The sequence below is a fragment of the Pteropus medius genome, unplaced genomic scaffold (assembly GCF_902729225.1).
Source record: "Pteropus medius unplaced genomic scaffold, Ma_sr-lr_union100, whole genome shotgun sequence".
Taxonomy (NCBI): domain Eukaryota; kingdom Metazoa; phylum Chordata; class Mammalia; order Chiroptera; family Pteropodidae; genus Pteropus; species Pteropus medius.
Window position 1 is genome coordinate 774,872 of NW_024346667.1, and position 13,895 is coordinate 788,766.

The 13,895-nt window shown below is 39.2% G+C and overlaps 1 protein-coding gene across 2 annotated transcripts; it reads right to left on the minus strand.

Annotated features, from left to right (window-relative positions):
• Positions 1-4,428: 4,428 nt before the first annotated feature.
• MGARP (mitochondria localized glutamic acid rich protein) lies at positions 4,429-13,045 on the minus strand. Of its 2 annotated transcripts, none has more exons than XM_039875809.1 (4): positions 12,923-13,045; positions 9,094-9,197; positions 6,572-6,665; positions 4,429-5,240 (listed from the first exon to the last, which is right to left on the minus strand). In XM_039875809.1, the coding sequence occupies exons 1-4, from the start codon at positions 13,002-13,004 to the stop codon at positions 4,795-4,797; spliced, it is 726 nt and encodes a 241-aa protein (XP_039731743.1). In that variant the 5' UTR covers positions 13,005-13,045; the 3' UTR covers positions 4,429-4,794. The 2 variants fall into 2 exon arrangements, with proteins under 2 accessions (XP_039731743.1, XP_039731744.1); XM_039875810.1 differs by lacking the exon at positions 12,923-13,045 and adding an exon at positions 10,032-10,142.
• Positions 13,046-13,895: the final 850 nt, after the last annotated feature.

A 13,895-nucleotide genomic window follows, 5' to 3' on the forward strand; every position in this document is an offset into this window, starting at 1 on the left:
CATGAGTAAGGTGAATGACAAACTTGGAAAAATATTTATAATTTATATCATAGACAAAAGTGTATACCATCTCTAGTATTAAAGAGTTCTAAAAAATAGAATAGGAAAGTACTGACAACTCTATAAAAAAGGCACTAGAGATATGAACAGATAGTTTGCAGAAAAATAAATGTACATGGACCTTAACCCAATGAAAAAAAAGTTCAACCCCACTCTTAATAAAGGAAATGCAAATTAAAACTACACTGAGATGTTATTTTTCATGTATCACATGAGCAACAATCCAAACATTTAACAATATACTCTGACAATATACAGGCACTCATATACATTGCCATTTGGGAATACAAAACGGAGTGGCTACTATTGGAAGGAGTTTTGCAACAACTAGCAAAATTACATATGTATTAGACCTAGCACTCCTTCTTTCAAAATCTACCCCAATGATATACTGGCAAAGTGCAAAAAGGCATTTGCATGAAGCTATTCATTGCTGCAATATTTGTAGTAGCTCATACTAAAACAACTAAGATGTCCATCAGAAGGAGTCAGGCTAAGTAAACTGTGGTACCCACACACAGAGTTCTATGCAACTGTGCAAGGGATGAGGACTATCTCTCTATATAGTAATAGCGTGATCTTCAAGTTCACAGTTAAATGAAAAAAAAACAAGGTAGAGAACTGTATGTATAGTATACTACTGTTTATCTAAGAAAGAAGGTGACAAATTAGATGATAGATAGATAGATAGATAGATAGATGATAGATAGATAGATAGATAGATAGATAGATAGATAGATAGATAGATAGTTTATACCAAAATATGGGGGGTAACCCCACAAAGTGGAAGGAATCAGATGGAAGGAATAAACAGAAAAGGCAAATTTCTCTGCATATGTCTTGTTTCATAGATTCGACTTTAGAACCAAGTAAGGAATTTCCATAATTATTAAGAAATTTATAATGGTTTTAAAAGGCAATCCCTCAAAAGCAATGTGAAACTGTGATTTGAGTTATGCCATAACTGTACAGAGAAGAACCATTGCAAGTGACTTTAAAATCACAGTATATAACTGTATATATACAAAGTATTAAAAAGTACTCCAAAAATAAATCCTGAAGTGTTTTAGTAATTATATTATTAATGAGAGCATTTGTTATTTTGATACTGTAGTTTGCACGTTGTGCAACAAATCACCCAAGTGAATGTGTTGGAGTAGGAGATCAATCAGGTTAAATAAAAACCCTGAGGTCCTAACTTTGAATTGGAAGTATCAGTATGAATTCACAATATATTTAATCTTTTTTTTTTTTTCAAAAAAGTGCTTCTTAGCTCTGTCTCCTTAAAGGCCTAGAAACAGTGACAAACCCAGTAGGAGCAATGGATACCCCTTAATCACCCAGATTGAGTTTAAATATTTAAATCCTTAAAGATTGCAATCACATTAAAAATCAGCTCCTTAAAGAAATAGCTGATTCTAGGTCTGTGGTAGGATATTGACATCTTATCATTCCAGAAAGCAAGGAAGCTACCCACGAAGGATTCAGAAGCCCACTTGAAGAATTTCCCATTTGTCAATGATAGGAAATTTGAGCATTAATAAGGATAATAAATGCAATTGATTTAAGCAAAGAAATTATATTTACATTGCTGGTTCATAATGATGCTAAAAGGTAATCCATTGGTCATTTATGGAGGATGCTAGGGAGCCATCTCATTGTTTTGAAAACTGGAAATAAAAAGAAAGAGTTAAGTGTTTATTCTATCTTTCCTGTATGAATTGTATCTGAGTGTAACCAAATAGTTCGTGAAAGATGTTCCCCTCTAAAGAAGTAGTTCCACTCATACATAAATGATGATACAATTACAATATCACCATTTTACAACTCCTAAGGAAGTAATGTATCGATGACTTCTAATATCACAAAGAGAAGAACAATCGGACATCATGTATCTATCTCCCGATGGAAGTGTCAATAACACCTATGAAATATTCCTCCGAAAACAATAAACCTAACTCTGATAAAAGCTCTAGATCTAAATACTGTACAAACTTATAAGCAGTATAAGGGAGAGGAACATGTTAAAACAAAAGAAAATAGAACAAAAATCCATAAGCAAAACCCAGACTGTGAAAAATTCTGCACATCAAATGACCCAGTTTATTTTTAAAAATAAATTGTGAAGGAAAACAAAAAAGAGGGACTTAAGAATATATTGACCAATTGCAATTTGAGGACTTTAATTGGATTCTGATTCAAGAAACAAACTGAAGGCAGGAAAAGCCCTTATGAGGCAGTTGAGGAAATTTGATCACTGACTAGATAATTAGTAACATTAAAGAATCGTTATTCTTGTTATTATTATTATTACCTTACATATAGGCAGTGTAGGTGGTAGAAGGTAAGTGGGTAGGACTATGAATAAGAGATTTGCCAAGAGTAGGGCACATGAAGATTCTTTATGCTGTTCTCCCTACTTTTGTTTGACATTTTCTAAAATATGATGTTAAAAAGAAAAAAAAAATGTACTTAAATTATTTTTTTAAGATGAGGACATTCTTCCCTCTGAAAAACTTCTAGTGGACATTATTGTGCTTCAGCAAAATACCTAGAATTGGGGTGATTCATCCTGTGATTATGAAGAAAGCCTACCAAGGATAAAGCCCAAACATTCTTGAGAGCAGAGCAGAATAATAGAAACAACCTGTTCTTGAGGACCAAGCCACAGAATAAACTAACCCTGGAGTCGCAATAACTATCCCTTTGTTGTTTAATCTATTTCGAGTTTTCTGTTATTCACAGCAGAACCCATCCTAACAAAAACAGTGGAGAAGGATGCTTTTGTGTGTGTGTGTGTGTCGAGGACTTATGAGTGGTACTGGGTAGTATTTCTGCTCCGGATGACTGGATGTTCGGTAAAAGAGCTTCTCTTACTTGTGCCATGAGTCTTAGACTTATGGGTCTAATGCAGAGCTGATGTCAGAAACAAATTCAAAACAAATCCAAGATGCCATCCTGTACCTCGAAGTTAAACATTGTATCACCTTCCACCTGCATCCCACCCTAGTTTAGCATGGGTGAAAATCTGAGCGATGGGGCTGCTGCACACAGCCAGAGAATAGCAACCCTCCCCCTACCCCAGTGATGGGGGCCTTGTTGCCATCTGGCTGGAGAGGGATATGATCCTGGAATCCTGTTCTCAGGGTCTGCTTCCTAGGGCTACATTCAGTGCCAATTATCGGAGGTGGAGTTCTCTAGAAATAGCCTGAAACAGCAATTTGGGGGCAAGATACTTATCGTAGGGGTGCTCTCAGAAGAGGAGGAGGAAAGCCGGATAGGACAGAGGAGGAAAGCTACACGAGGATGTAATCTCCGCTGGAAACCAGCTTCAGCCTGAGCCCCTGGGGAGTGTGAGCTGTCCCACAGAGTTGGCCCCACCTTTTGTCCCACTACTGCAATCGGTCATTGCTGTGAGCTGCTTGGAGTGAGTGGCTGTGTGTGACACTCACAGCAGCTGGGAATAAATGCACTGGCCCAGTTAAGGGGAACTAGGCAGAGCATCAGCAACATCCACTCCAGCTTCCCCGCTTACTCCGGGCGATGGCTCAAATCTTCCTAGACCCTGCACGATCTAGCTCATCCCTGCATAACCGTTCTCTTCCTCTCTGAAATCATCTCCAATTACTCTTCCTCTTTTTCACTCTACTTTAGCCACACTGGCCTCCCTGCAAGTCCACACACACACACACACGTATCTCATAATGCTTCAGATCCTTTGCACTTCTCAGTTCCCCCATCTGGAATGACTCTCCCCTGCTCTCCCCTTCTTCCGTGCCCCCATGTCCTCATGACTAGGTCCCTGATGCTTCCTTCAGGTTTTTATTCACAAGACAGCTTCTTACTGAGGCCTCCTCTGTGAAATTATAACTTCCGCCTCTAACCAACACTCACAACCCCTTCACTTTCATTACTTTTTAAACACCTATCAGTACCTAACGTACTATATAGTTTTCTTATTTGCTTATTGTTTGATCATACCCTAGAATATAAATTGGGAAGGGTAGGACTTTTTCTCTTTTTTATTTTATTCTCAGCGCTTAAAACTGGTAGATTATAGGTGCTCAATTGATATTTGTTGAATACATGAATGAATGGATGAATGAATGAATAATTCCTGGTGCAAAGTATAAGTCCTCAATAAACAATGATTGAACTGAACTAAACTAAAGTGGAAAATATCGGCACAGCCCCCATGTAATATAAATGGGAGAAAGGACACACATATTGCTATATGCAGAGTTCTCTTAAGATTACATGATTTTCTGGATAATATTGCAATGTTCATGTGATGTTATATGTATGTATGTTAATAAATAATATATTATTTATACATATCAATGTTAGTGAATAAAAATAGAAGCACTAAAAGTTTTCCAATTTTATTTGAGTTCAAATCAAAACTCAATCTAGATTTACAACATTGAATTAAAATAAAGGTATAGCAAAATTAACGTGAATACAGTTTGTATAGGTAGCTCAGTTCCTATGATATAAAATTTAAATCCAAAACGAAACTCTTGAAACTCTTTACTACAATGTCATGTTCCGATCTCAGGGACTAGAAAACTCTTAAAATCTCAAATCTCTCAATCCTGAAACCTACTAGTAGGTACCGAAAATCTTCAAGGCACATTAAAGTTTTCTATAAAATCAGCCTTTTTTTTTTTTTTAACTAAAATTACCAAATCTACAAAAGCACCTATGAAACTCTCTTTTTGTCAATCAGCATGATTAACCTTGAGCCAAGGTGGCCTCAGAACCCACATTGGCTTCTTCCTGTAAATCATCCTCAGTAGAGGATCCTGACTCAACTTGAGAATTTTCTTCTTCTAGTTCAGCAAATTCACCAGAGCTTTCATTCTCTGTTGTACCTTTATCGCTATCGATGGCAACAGCTTCATCCAGAGCTGCATTCGTAACCTCTGAGGTCGTTTGGATGCTGACCTCTGCGGTTTCACCGGTGGCTGCATTTGGAACCTCTGGCTCAGTTTCAGCACTGACTGCAGTGGTTTCTACTGGAGCAGCCTCTGCAGTGTCAGGACAGGCTGAAGCCTCTGTTATGACTGCAACTGTAGCATCTGGGATTTCTTCAGCATCGACCACCTGAGCTTCCACTGAAGATACTTCAGGGGCTTCTGAACTTGCTTTCTCGGCTCCCCCAAGGTTCTCTTTTTCACCTTTAAGATTTAGTCCATCAAGCAAAGTATTAATTGAAAGAGCAAGGGAAGACAGTGGAACGCTGTGCAGTCATTTTAAAAAATGAGACAGATCTATGTGGATTGATAGGTAATGATCTTCCAAGTAGACTTAAGTGAAAAAAGCAAGGGAAAGACCAATGTATACAGGTTGGTACTAGTTGTATTAGGACAAAAGGGGGTTAAGTTTTATGTGAAGACAGTTTTATTTGCAGACTCTAGGGGGTTCAAAGAAATTGGTATTATTGGTTGCCTCTGGGGAGCGAAAATAGAGAGTCTGCTTTTCTGTAAATGCTTTGAACCTATTAAACTTTAAAAAATGAATTTACATATATTATTTATTCAAATACAAAGAACAGGAAAATAAACAACCAACCAGTCATATGAGATAGCATGGAAAAGTAGCCAACTTACTAACCAATGGCTCTGAGGAATCACTAACCAGGCTCAACCTCAGTTTTGTCATCTGTTAAATGCAGATGGTAATAGTATCTATCTTACAGAGCTGTTGTGAGCATTGATTAAAATACTGTGTAGAAAAAGGGATTTAAAACCACTAAAGTACTATGGAAATATTACATTTTTATTATGATGATGATCATTGAACATGATTCTATTCAATAATGTTTACTGATGATAATCTGTTTCTTACTGGCGTCATGACTAAAAGGTTAAAACGGGTCCGTGAGCAGCTATTATCTCTGTCTCCAAATAGTGATCACAGTAATTGATAATAATGGCATCATAGTTGAAATGGAAAAAAGTACGGTTTTAAAGCAAGCAGTTTAAGGCAAGAAATATACATTAGTGTAAAATGTAAAGTTTCTGTTCCTGTAGCTGCCATTTTAATTAATCAGATCAACTGAGGGACTCAGTAGACATGACTGATTCTACTAATGTCCAGTATACTTTGGGCAAGGACACAAAACTGAAACCAAAATTAGTTTTATGATTAAAAAAAAAACTGAGGGAAATGAAAGGTCAAGCTGCTGAGAGACCTGTAACTAAAATGACGCCTGCACGCACGGAGGGAGGCCCGATATGGGTAGGGCAATGTTACAACAGAAAGACATCAAAACTGCTGGCCGGCAGTATAAATGTAAAACGGTTTCATTTATCAAATGCACTCTTCCAAAACATATGACAACGTTCTCTAGGTTTTGGTTGGCTTTTTCCTTTCCGAACGAAGTCCTACCCAGAGCCATTCTGGATTAAGTTAGTAAAGAAGCCAAAATCAAATAGTGATCATGGCTAGGCTAAGATGATGAAAATCAGTGCCTTACAGAAAAAGAGTAATAATAAATTCACTTTACCTTCAAGTTGCTGTAACTCTGCTTTGGTTTTTTCTTTCAAATTGGTTATGTGTTCGGTGTGTCTGGCTTGCTCTGATGTTACTGTCCTATAAGTCTGAAAGTAAATGTGTGTTTAAGTTTATTTCTTGAGCATTTGTTTCATTGTGATTTATATCCAGAATGCCAAGTTCAAATGTGTATACAATTCAAAGAGAGACCAATACCATCTCTTATGTGCCCCTTAGAAATCTTTGTCATTCAGTAGAATGCTTAAAAAAGGAAAGAAACAAATGCTTTAACAAGGTCAAAGATAACTGAAATCATCCACAGTGAATAAAACGACAAAGACAGTTTATATATGCTGTCAGCTCTCAGTACACCAAAGCTGAACCTGTGCGAAGTTCAAATCCCTGAAATGCCCATCCAGCAGCAATGTCCCGAGGGACGTCAGTTCTATTGTTCAAAGGGCTAGAACAAAAGGCGATTAAAAAAAAAAAAAAAACTAGATAGAATTGAAGAGATGATAAAATTAGAATAATTCACACTCATGTGTGGCCCAGAGAATCTAGCTGTTCCAAATCTAACACAGTCAAGCACAGAGTAGAAGGAAGGCCTCCTAGAAGAGAAGGGCTCAAATTTAGACTTTGGAAGTGATATCCAAATGATATGACTAATAAATGTAAGCACTTAAAATAGACCACGACTTTTATAAACCAGTCTGGCATTATGATTTTTAATATACCCAAACCCTCAAAAAATTGAAATGACCTGGGCCTTTCTCAGATTCTAAGAGGCCCTAGTAGTAAGTTTTACTTGGAAATGAAAACTGCTCTTGGCATCTGTGGATTCAATTCAGGTAAATCTTATACAGAACTTATTTTTAGTACAGGATAAGGAAGGGAGGACTAGAATACAGGTTTTCGAGTGCCTCGCAGTCTGTATTTCCTCCTGAAATTAGACTAGGATTCTTGGGAATTAAGGCTTCCAACATTCAAGATTAAAACTACATACTCATAGAGGTGGGAAGGGACTTAGAGACCTTCGCTTGTCCAACTTCCACTCCCACAGTGAGAGAACAAGGCCAGGAAGGGCTCTCAGCAGTAGCCAGTTTATAACCTTCCAGCTTAAGATCGCTTTTGCAAACAAAGATTTAGCAGACTAGAGAGGTTCGTATCTGGCACTAGTAAGCATAATTACGAATTAGTGATGCCCAGATGAAATTCAGTCTTCCAACTTCTCACATAATTGCATGGCCTAGTCCAATATCTATTTTTCCAGTGGCCTACATCCAACCATAGTAGCCCTGGGCAGTGAATTCAACAATAAGCAGCAGAAAGATGACAGAAGCAAAGGAATCTGGGTATGAGTGAAAGATGTTTGAAGTTTCCTGACTTCTTGAGGCTCTCACGACTCTGAAGATTAGAACATATATTTTGGTTTGGCCATCTACATAGTCCTACCAGCTGGTCCTGATTATGACTAAAAATCTCTTTATGCATATTTCTGTAGGGTCAAACCAAAATGTACTGACTGTGTACTCTTATAGTTTCCAAAGAAGTTGTACTTATTCTACTTTTATTCAAAATGAAGATCAGATTTTGATTTAGAAAGTTTGTGACAAAATGGAGAATATGATACATTATTATTAACTAAAGTCTATGGTTTACATGAGGCTTCACTCCGTGTTGTTAGCTCCAAAGTCATATTATTAAAAGCTTTGTTTTACAGTGATTATCTGGGAGTGAGGAATGAATATGGGACCAAGGAAGGAAACATGCTTTTAATTTTCTATATGTCTATTTTAATTTTTTAAGAAAAATTATAAGTAGATATTAAATTTTAAAATAAGTGTATATAAAGATACACAACTAATAAAAACTATGGAGACAGTAAAAAAAATTGGAATATTGGGGAGAGGGACAGAGGAATGAGCAGGATTTTTAGGGCAGTGAAACTATTCTGTATGATACTGTTATGGTGGATGCATGTCATGTCATGTCACGTTTGTCAAAACCCATAGAACGTACAACACAAAGAGTGAAGCCTCATGTAAACCATAGACTTTAGTTAATAATAATAATGTATCAATACTGACTCATCAGTCATAACATATGTATCACACTAAAGCAAGACTGTTGATAGGGGAAAGTGAGGGGAGGTACATGGGATCTCTCTGTACTTTCTGCTCATTTTTCTGTAAACCTAAAACTGCTCTAAAAAATAAAGTCTATGAATTTTTTTAAAAGTTAATCTTTCAAAACAATTCCTGTTAAATGTTAATAATACTACCTAACTTGTAGAATTGTTGTAATTATTAAAGGAACCATGGCACTCTCATATCAGCTATTATTAGTAGTATTTATAATAACTGTTTTTATTGAAAGTCACCCATGGTATTAAGAAATGTTGATTTTCTATTTAAAAAATCTTCATAATCTTGTTCTTTAATTATTTCCATGTTCTGACCTTGATACTGCTTTGAGTTTTACCACAGGTTGTAAAATACATGAATTTCTGAACGCCATGGTTATTTAAACACTTACATAGTATCCGCCAGCACTGACTGTGACACCTACAACCAGGTAGTAGAGCATATTTGATCCAGATGATCCAGGGAATTTGTTAGATGACATCCAGCGAAGAGATGCTAGAAAAACAAGTTTAAACTTGTTTTAGCTCTACCACTTAAGCAAAACTATTTTAAATAATTATGTCTTAAAACATTTTTCTGCTCAGCGAACCTAGAATCTATTAACAACAAGTGACTTTAGCTTAAGGGTATACAGTGTTCTGAGGTAAGGTAATAATTCCACTTGACATTTTTCCCAATCTAATTTGACACGTACTTATGAAACCTGTCATTTTGATGCTTAGCGTTATGCTTTTCTTGGTAGGAGCACAGGCATGGGTAAGGAGAAATGACAAAAGCACTTAACAATTTTAAGAGTCAAACGAGATGCATATTAGCAAAAGAAATCCATTTACTGTATGTACTCCACCACAGGATTTAATGGAAAAGATTGTTTTTTAAAAAAATGAATTATACATTTGTACTTAAAATACATGTGTTAAAAATATGTTAAATAAAACATGTTGAAATTTAACACACTTCTACGAATCTATAATACAAATGTAGAAATAGGAAGAAACTTTCATTTTTCTAATGTAAAGCCTTTAAACATGGGCAGTAAGAAGCTTTTGCTTTTTTAAAATTTAAGTTTAGAGTAAGAAGCTTTTTTAAGACAAATGTTGCAATAAGGTCATAACTGAAATCGAAGTACAATTCAGCACAAACTAATAGAAATAGATGAGTGCTATATTATTGTATTTAAATATATTTACTCCATAGTGCAACAATTTGTGTACCCGATATGCCCTGGAATTGAAATTTTTATAATAAACTCCAAGCTAGAAGGAGCTTAAAGTTCACATAGCTCAAATTCTTTACCTTAAAGATAAAAAAGTAGAGACATTTATTTACCTATCAACAAATTCAGTTGAGCACCCATTATGTATTTGGCATTGTTAGAAATATTGAGGATATAACCATGAACAAGTCACACAAGGTTCCTAGGCTCAAGTAACTCAGTCTAGAAAGGAACAGATGTACAGACAAATAATTGCAATGCAGTATGACAAATGCTATACTAGATGTAAGTAGAAGCTGCAACAATACATGAAAACTCAGTGAAAAAACTCAGCTAGTGAGCTCAAGGTAGCTATAGCAATCGAAAAGACAGAACCTGAGTTTTGAAGGAAAGTAAGAGTTTGTCAGATAAATAAGAGAAAGGAAAATTGACTGGAGTCAGAAGACACAACATGTGCCCAAAGCATGAGTTGTGTGACTGGAAAAGGACAAAGGAATTTGATGTGGCCTGTCATAGAGAGTGTGAGTGTGGGGACTAGTAAGAAGTTATGATTCGCAGAGGGCAAATCATAAGATATTTGCACTGATTACAAATCCTTGTAGTGGCAAAATCGGAGAGATGTCATATGTATGTTCTTAGTTTGAATATAAATGACCGTCTCTTAGAAAAAAAAAGTATTTCCCTGTAAATATGCCCAAATTGGCTATGATGAGAGATTGTGGCATTGACTTGTAGTAGGGCTTTTGTTGGTTCAAAAAAACATCTGTTATTAAATAGGAACTACGTAATGTTTATAGTTGTCAACCAGACATAAATATCAAAAAGATTTTTTAATAGGAAGAAATAAAGAAAATTATCAGAGATTTAAATAAGACAAATACAAATACAATTATGGCAAAGTTATTTAGAAGAGCAATGAAATGGAATATTCGATAAGGATTAATTAGACAAATTTTAGGATATTTATACAATACAAAACAAATAGACATAATTTTTCAGAAGTATATTTAGTTACTTGAGATCATATTTACAGTATATTAAGTGAAACATTATAGCAAAATAATCTATCCATGACCATGACTATCCCAGATTTGTGGAAGGAATGTGTACAAGGAAAAAAATGCGTGAAGGAAAAAAGAGGTCAGAACATTACGTATACTAAAATGTAAATAGTGGTATTTCCTGAGTAGAAGGATTATGGGTGACTTCTATTTTGCCTGTGTTTTTTTTCCAATGATCTCTTATGAACCTAAATTATTTATTCATTAAAAGTTACACTTTTAAAAGCAAAAACGGGAGCACAAAATTTGATGAGGCAGTTAAAGTTTATCTTTTAATAAAACTAAAATTTTTTTTGTCAAAGTAGAAAGAAACAATAAAAGGTTAATTAATGTCCATGCCTGACTAAAGCCAAATTTTTAGTCAATAATAGTTCTTTAAATACATAAGCAAATCAGTGCTACAAAAAAGGTAATTTGGTGAAAATTAGAGAAAGACCAGTACTGTTACAACCAGTATTGTTAACTACCTGTTGAGAAATTTTAAGCCCTTTTCTTGTGTCTCAAGTTGGGGGGGAAGTTATTTGAAGCATATACAGCTACGGGAAAAAAAAAAAAAGTATCTGTCTGTGCCTGATGACAGTGCAGGATGCGGACGGACAACGCCAAAGGCCACGTTCGGGGGCTCATCCTTCTCCCCGCTCCTCCCGCAATAACAAGAGCTCCGTTATCTTCAGAAGTTTTAGATGACATTTCATCCCTGACAACAAATGTGCTCTTCTCTTACTCAAGGAAAAGGAAGACGCCTTATTTCTGAGACTTGCGAGGCAACTTCTTCTCACCAGCATTTTCAGAGGAAAATAAAGCCAGGTGGACAGACCTTCCTTCTGTCCCACCACCACCGTCACCACCGCAGGCCTAATCGAAGTGGGGGAAAAACGGGTCCATGGAATTTTCCGCAGGAGTCTTCCTCTCTCGCCCGCAGGAACTGGGCCAAAGCTACCTGGGCCAAACAAAGCCTTAGGAAGTGAGGCGACGTGAAGGGGGAACTGGAGTCGCCCCGCAATCGCGGACACAGAAAAGGGAGGGGATACAGCTGAGGACTCGGAACCGCACAGGAGCGCGGACCTGGAGCGCTGACAAATTCTCCCACGCTCTCGCTTAAGCACCAACCGTGTTCCAGGCACTACGCTGGGCGCTTTCGTTCCTGTCGATTTTTATTTAAGAAGCTTCCAGGTCGCACGGCGACTCCCCTCCTAGGATATTTCTGAATACACCCCCGTTCCCCGTGCATTCGCACATCTCGGGGTGAGGAGACACGGACCACGGGGCCAAACAGCTGGACAGCTCCTGGCGTACCCGCAGCCGCCAGGGAAGGTGCTTCGAAGGCCGCCCTGCGGCGATGCCGGGGCCGAGGCTGGCGGGTCGAGGCTGCCGCGCCGCAGCCAAGTTCTTGGGTTTACTGACTCGAGAGCCTTCACCGACTTCCCCTGGACCCGCGCGCGTCCCGCACCCCGCCTGGCTCGCTGGTCAGCGTTCCCCTCCCACCCGCGCCTCTGCTTCCCCATGAAGCTGGAGAGCGCACCGGTCCCTGCAGGAATGGAAGTGGTGAGCCAAGCGTGTGTTAGCAGGACACTTTCCAAGGCGCTTTAATTAGTGTTAATCCGCTGAAACCCAACCGTGACAGTCCCCGTTTTACAGATGAGGAAACAGGTTAAATCACTTGCCCAAGATCAAGATTCGGACCCAGGAAGTCTGGCCCAGATTCAGAAGCCGCGCTGGAGAAGTTCCCAACTTTCGAAGTCTCCAAGAACTTTGGGGCGTCTTCCCCGCGACCCTCCCCCACTTGTCCCCCCGTCCCCAACTCAGGCTTCTGCTGCTTCGGGGCGGGTTTGACCCACCGGAGCAGACGAGCACAGGGCGCCTGCGGGATCTGCGCGCGAGGCTCCTGTGCTCTTCGGGTTTGGACGGTGGGACCCGGGCCCCGGCCAGCGCCTGGCACTCACCGTCCTTCCCGAGCGGCGCGGGGCTGGGGGGCGCCCTCAGCGGCAGCGCCAGGGTCTTGGAGACCGCCCTGCGCAGGTACATCGCGCCTGCTGCTCGCCGCGCTGCAGCCTCTGCAGCCCCGCGCGTTGCGGGGCGCGTTGAGCCGGGGAGAGCCCCGCCCCGAGGAGGGGCGTCGGCCGCTCCCCTCCCCGCCTCGGCGGCGGCGGGGATAGGTAGGGGTGGATCATCAGCACCCTCCTCCCTCGACCCCAATCTCCAGGCTCTGCTGCTTTCTCTGGGGTCCATGAAGCTGATGGCGGCATCTCAGAAAAGGGGTCGGGAACCGAAAGGTCGCCATCACCTGCCTGCCGCGTACTGTTCCGCTGAGTGGAACTCCTCAAAGAGACCGCTGGAATGTTTCGGGGTTCGCATCCGAAATAAGACATAGACGTGGTTCATCAGGCCGGATGGAATCTGAACCCACTTTATCTCACGCACTCCCTGAGCTTTCAGAGGAATGGGGAGGGTAGCGGAACGTTTCCTGGAACGCAGTGGGGAGAGGGGCGGTCTCAGCCTTCCGTTAGTGCACTGGGGCGGGGGGCGTTCAGAATCGTGAAGTCCCCAGGCACTAGCTGACTCTCTAAACAATTCACTGTTAAAGTGACTTTAAAGACAAACCCCCCCAATGTTGTCTATTCCTCTGAAATGTGAAACTAGTATTTCCACATCAACTAAAAATGCTAAATTATTAGTTTCTTTCCCCAGATTATAATTACTTGCCTCATTGTGGCTGCACAATTAGAGTTTGAATATGAAAACCATCAATTTATGATTATAACATTTTCTAAACGATTACTCTTTGGTAGGGACCGTGTCCTAGTATAATAATCCCTTATGTGTATTTGGCACTTGACAGTTTATAAAGCACTTTCACGTATTATCTCCTTTAATTCTCACTCAGCACCCTGAGGGAGGTGGCAGTTACTCCCTTTA

Coding starts and splice junctions, on each gene's coding strand:
- MGARP (XM_039875809.1), bottom strand. CDS start 13,004: ATGTACCTGCGCAGGGCGGTCTCCAAGACCCTGGCGCTGCCGCTGAGG. Junction 6,666..9,093: donor TCAGTGCTGGCGGATACTAT/GTAAGTGTTTAA, acceptor ATTTACTTTCAG/ACTTATAGGACAGTAACATC. Junction 5,241..6,571: donor AGAGTTACAGCAACTTGAAG/GTAAAGTGAATT, acceptor TAAATCTTAAAG/GTGAAAAAGAGAACCTTGGG.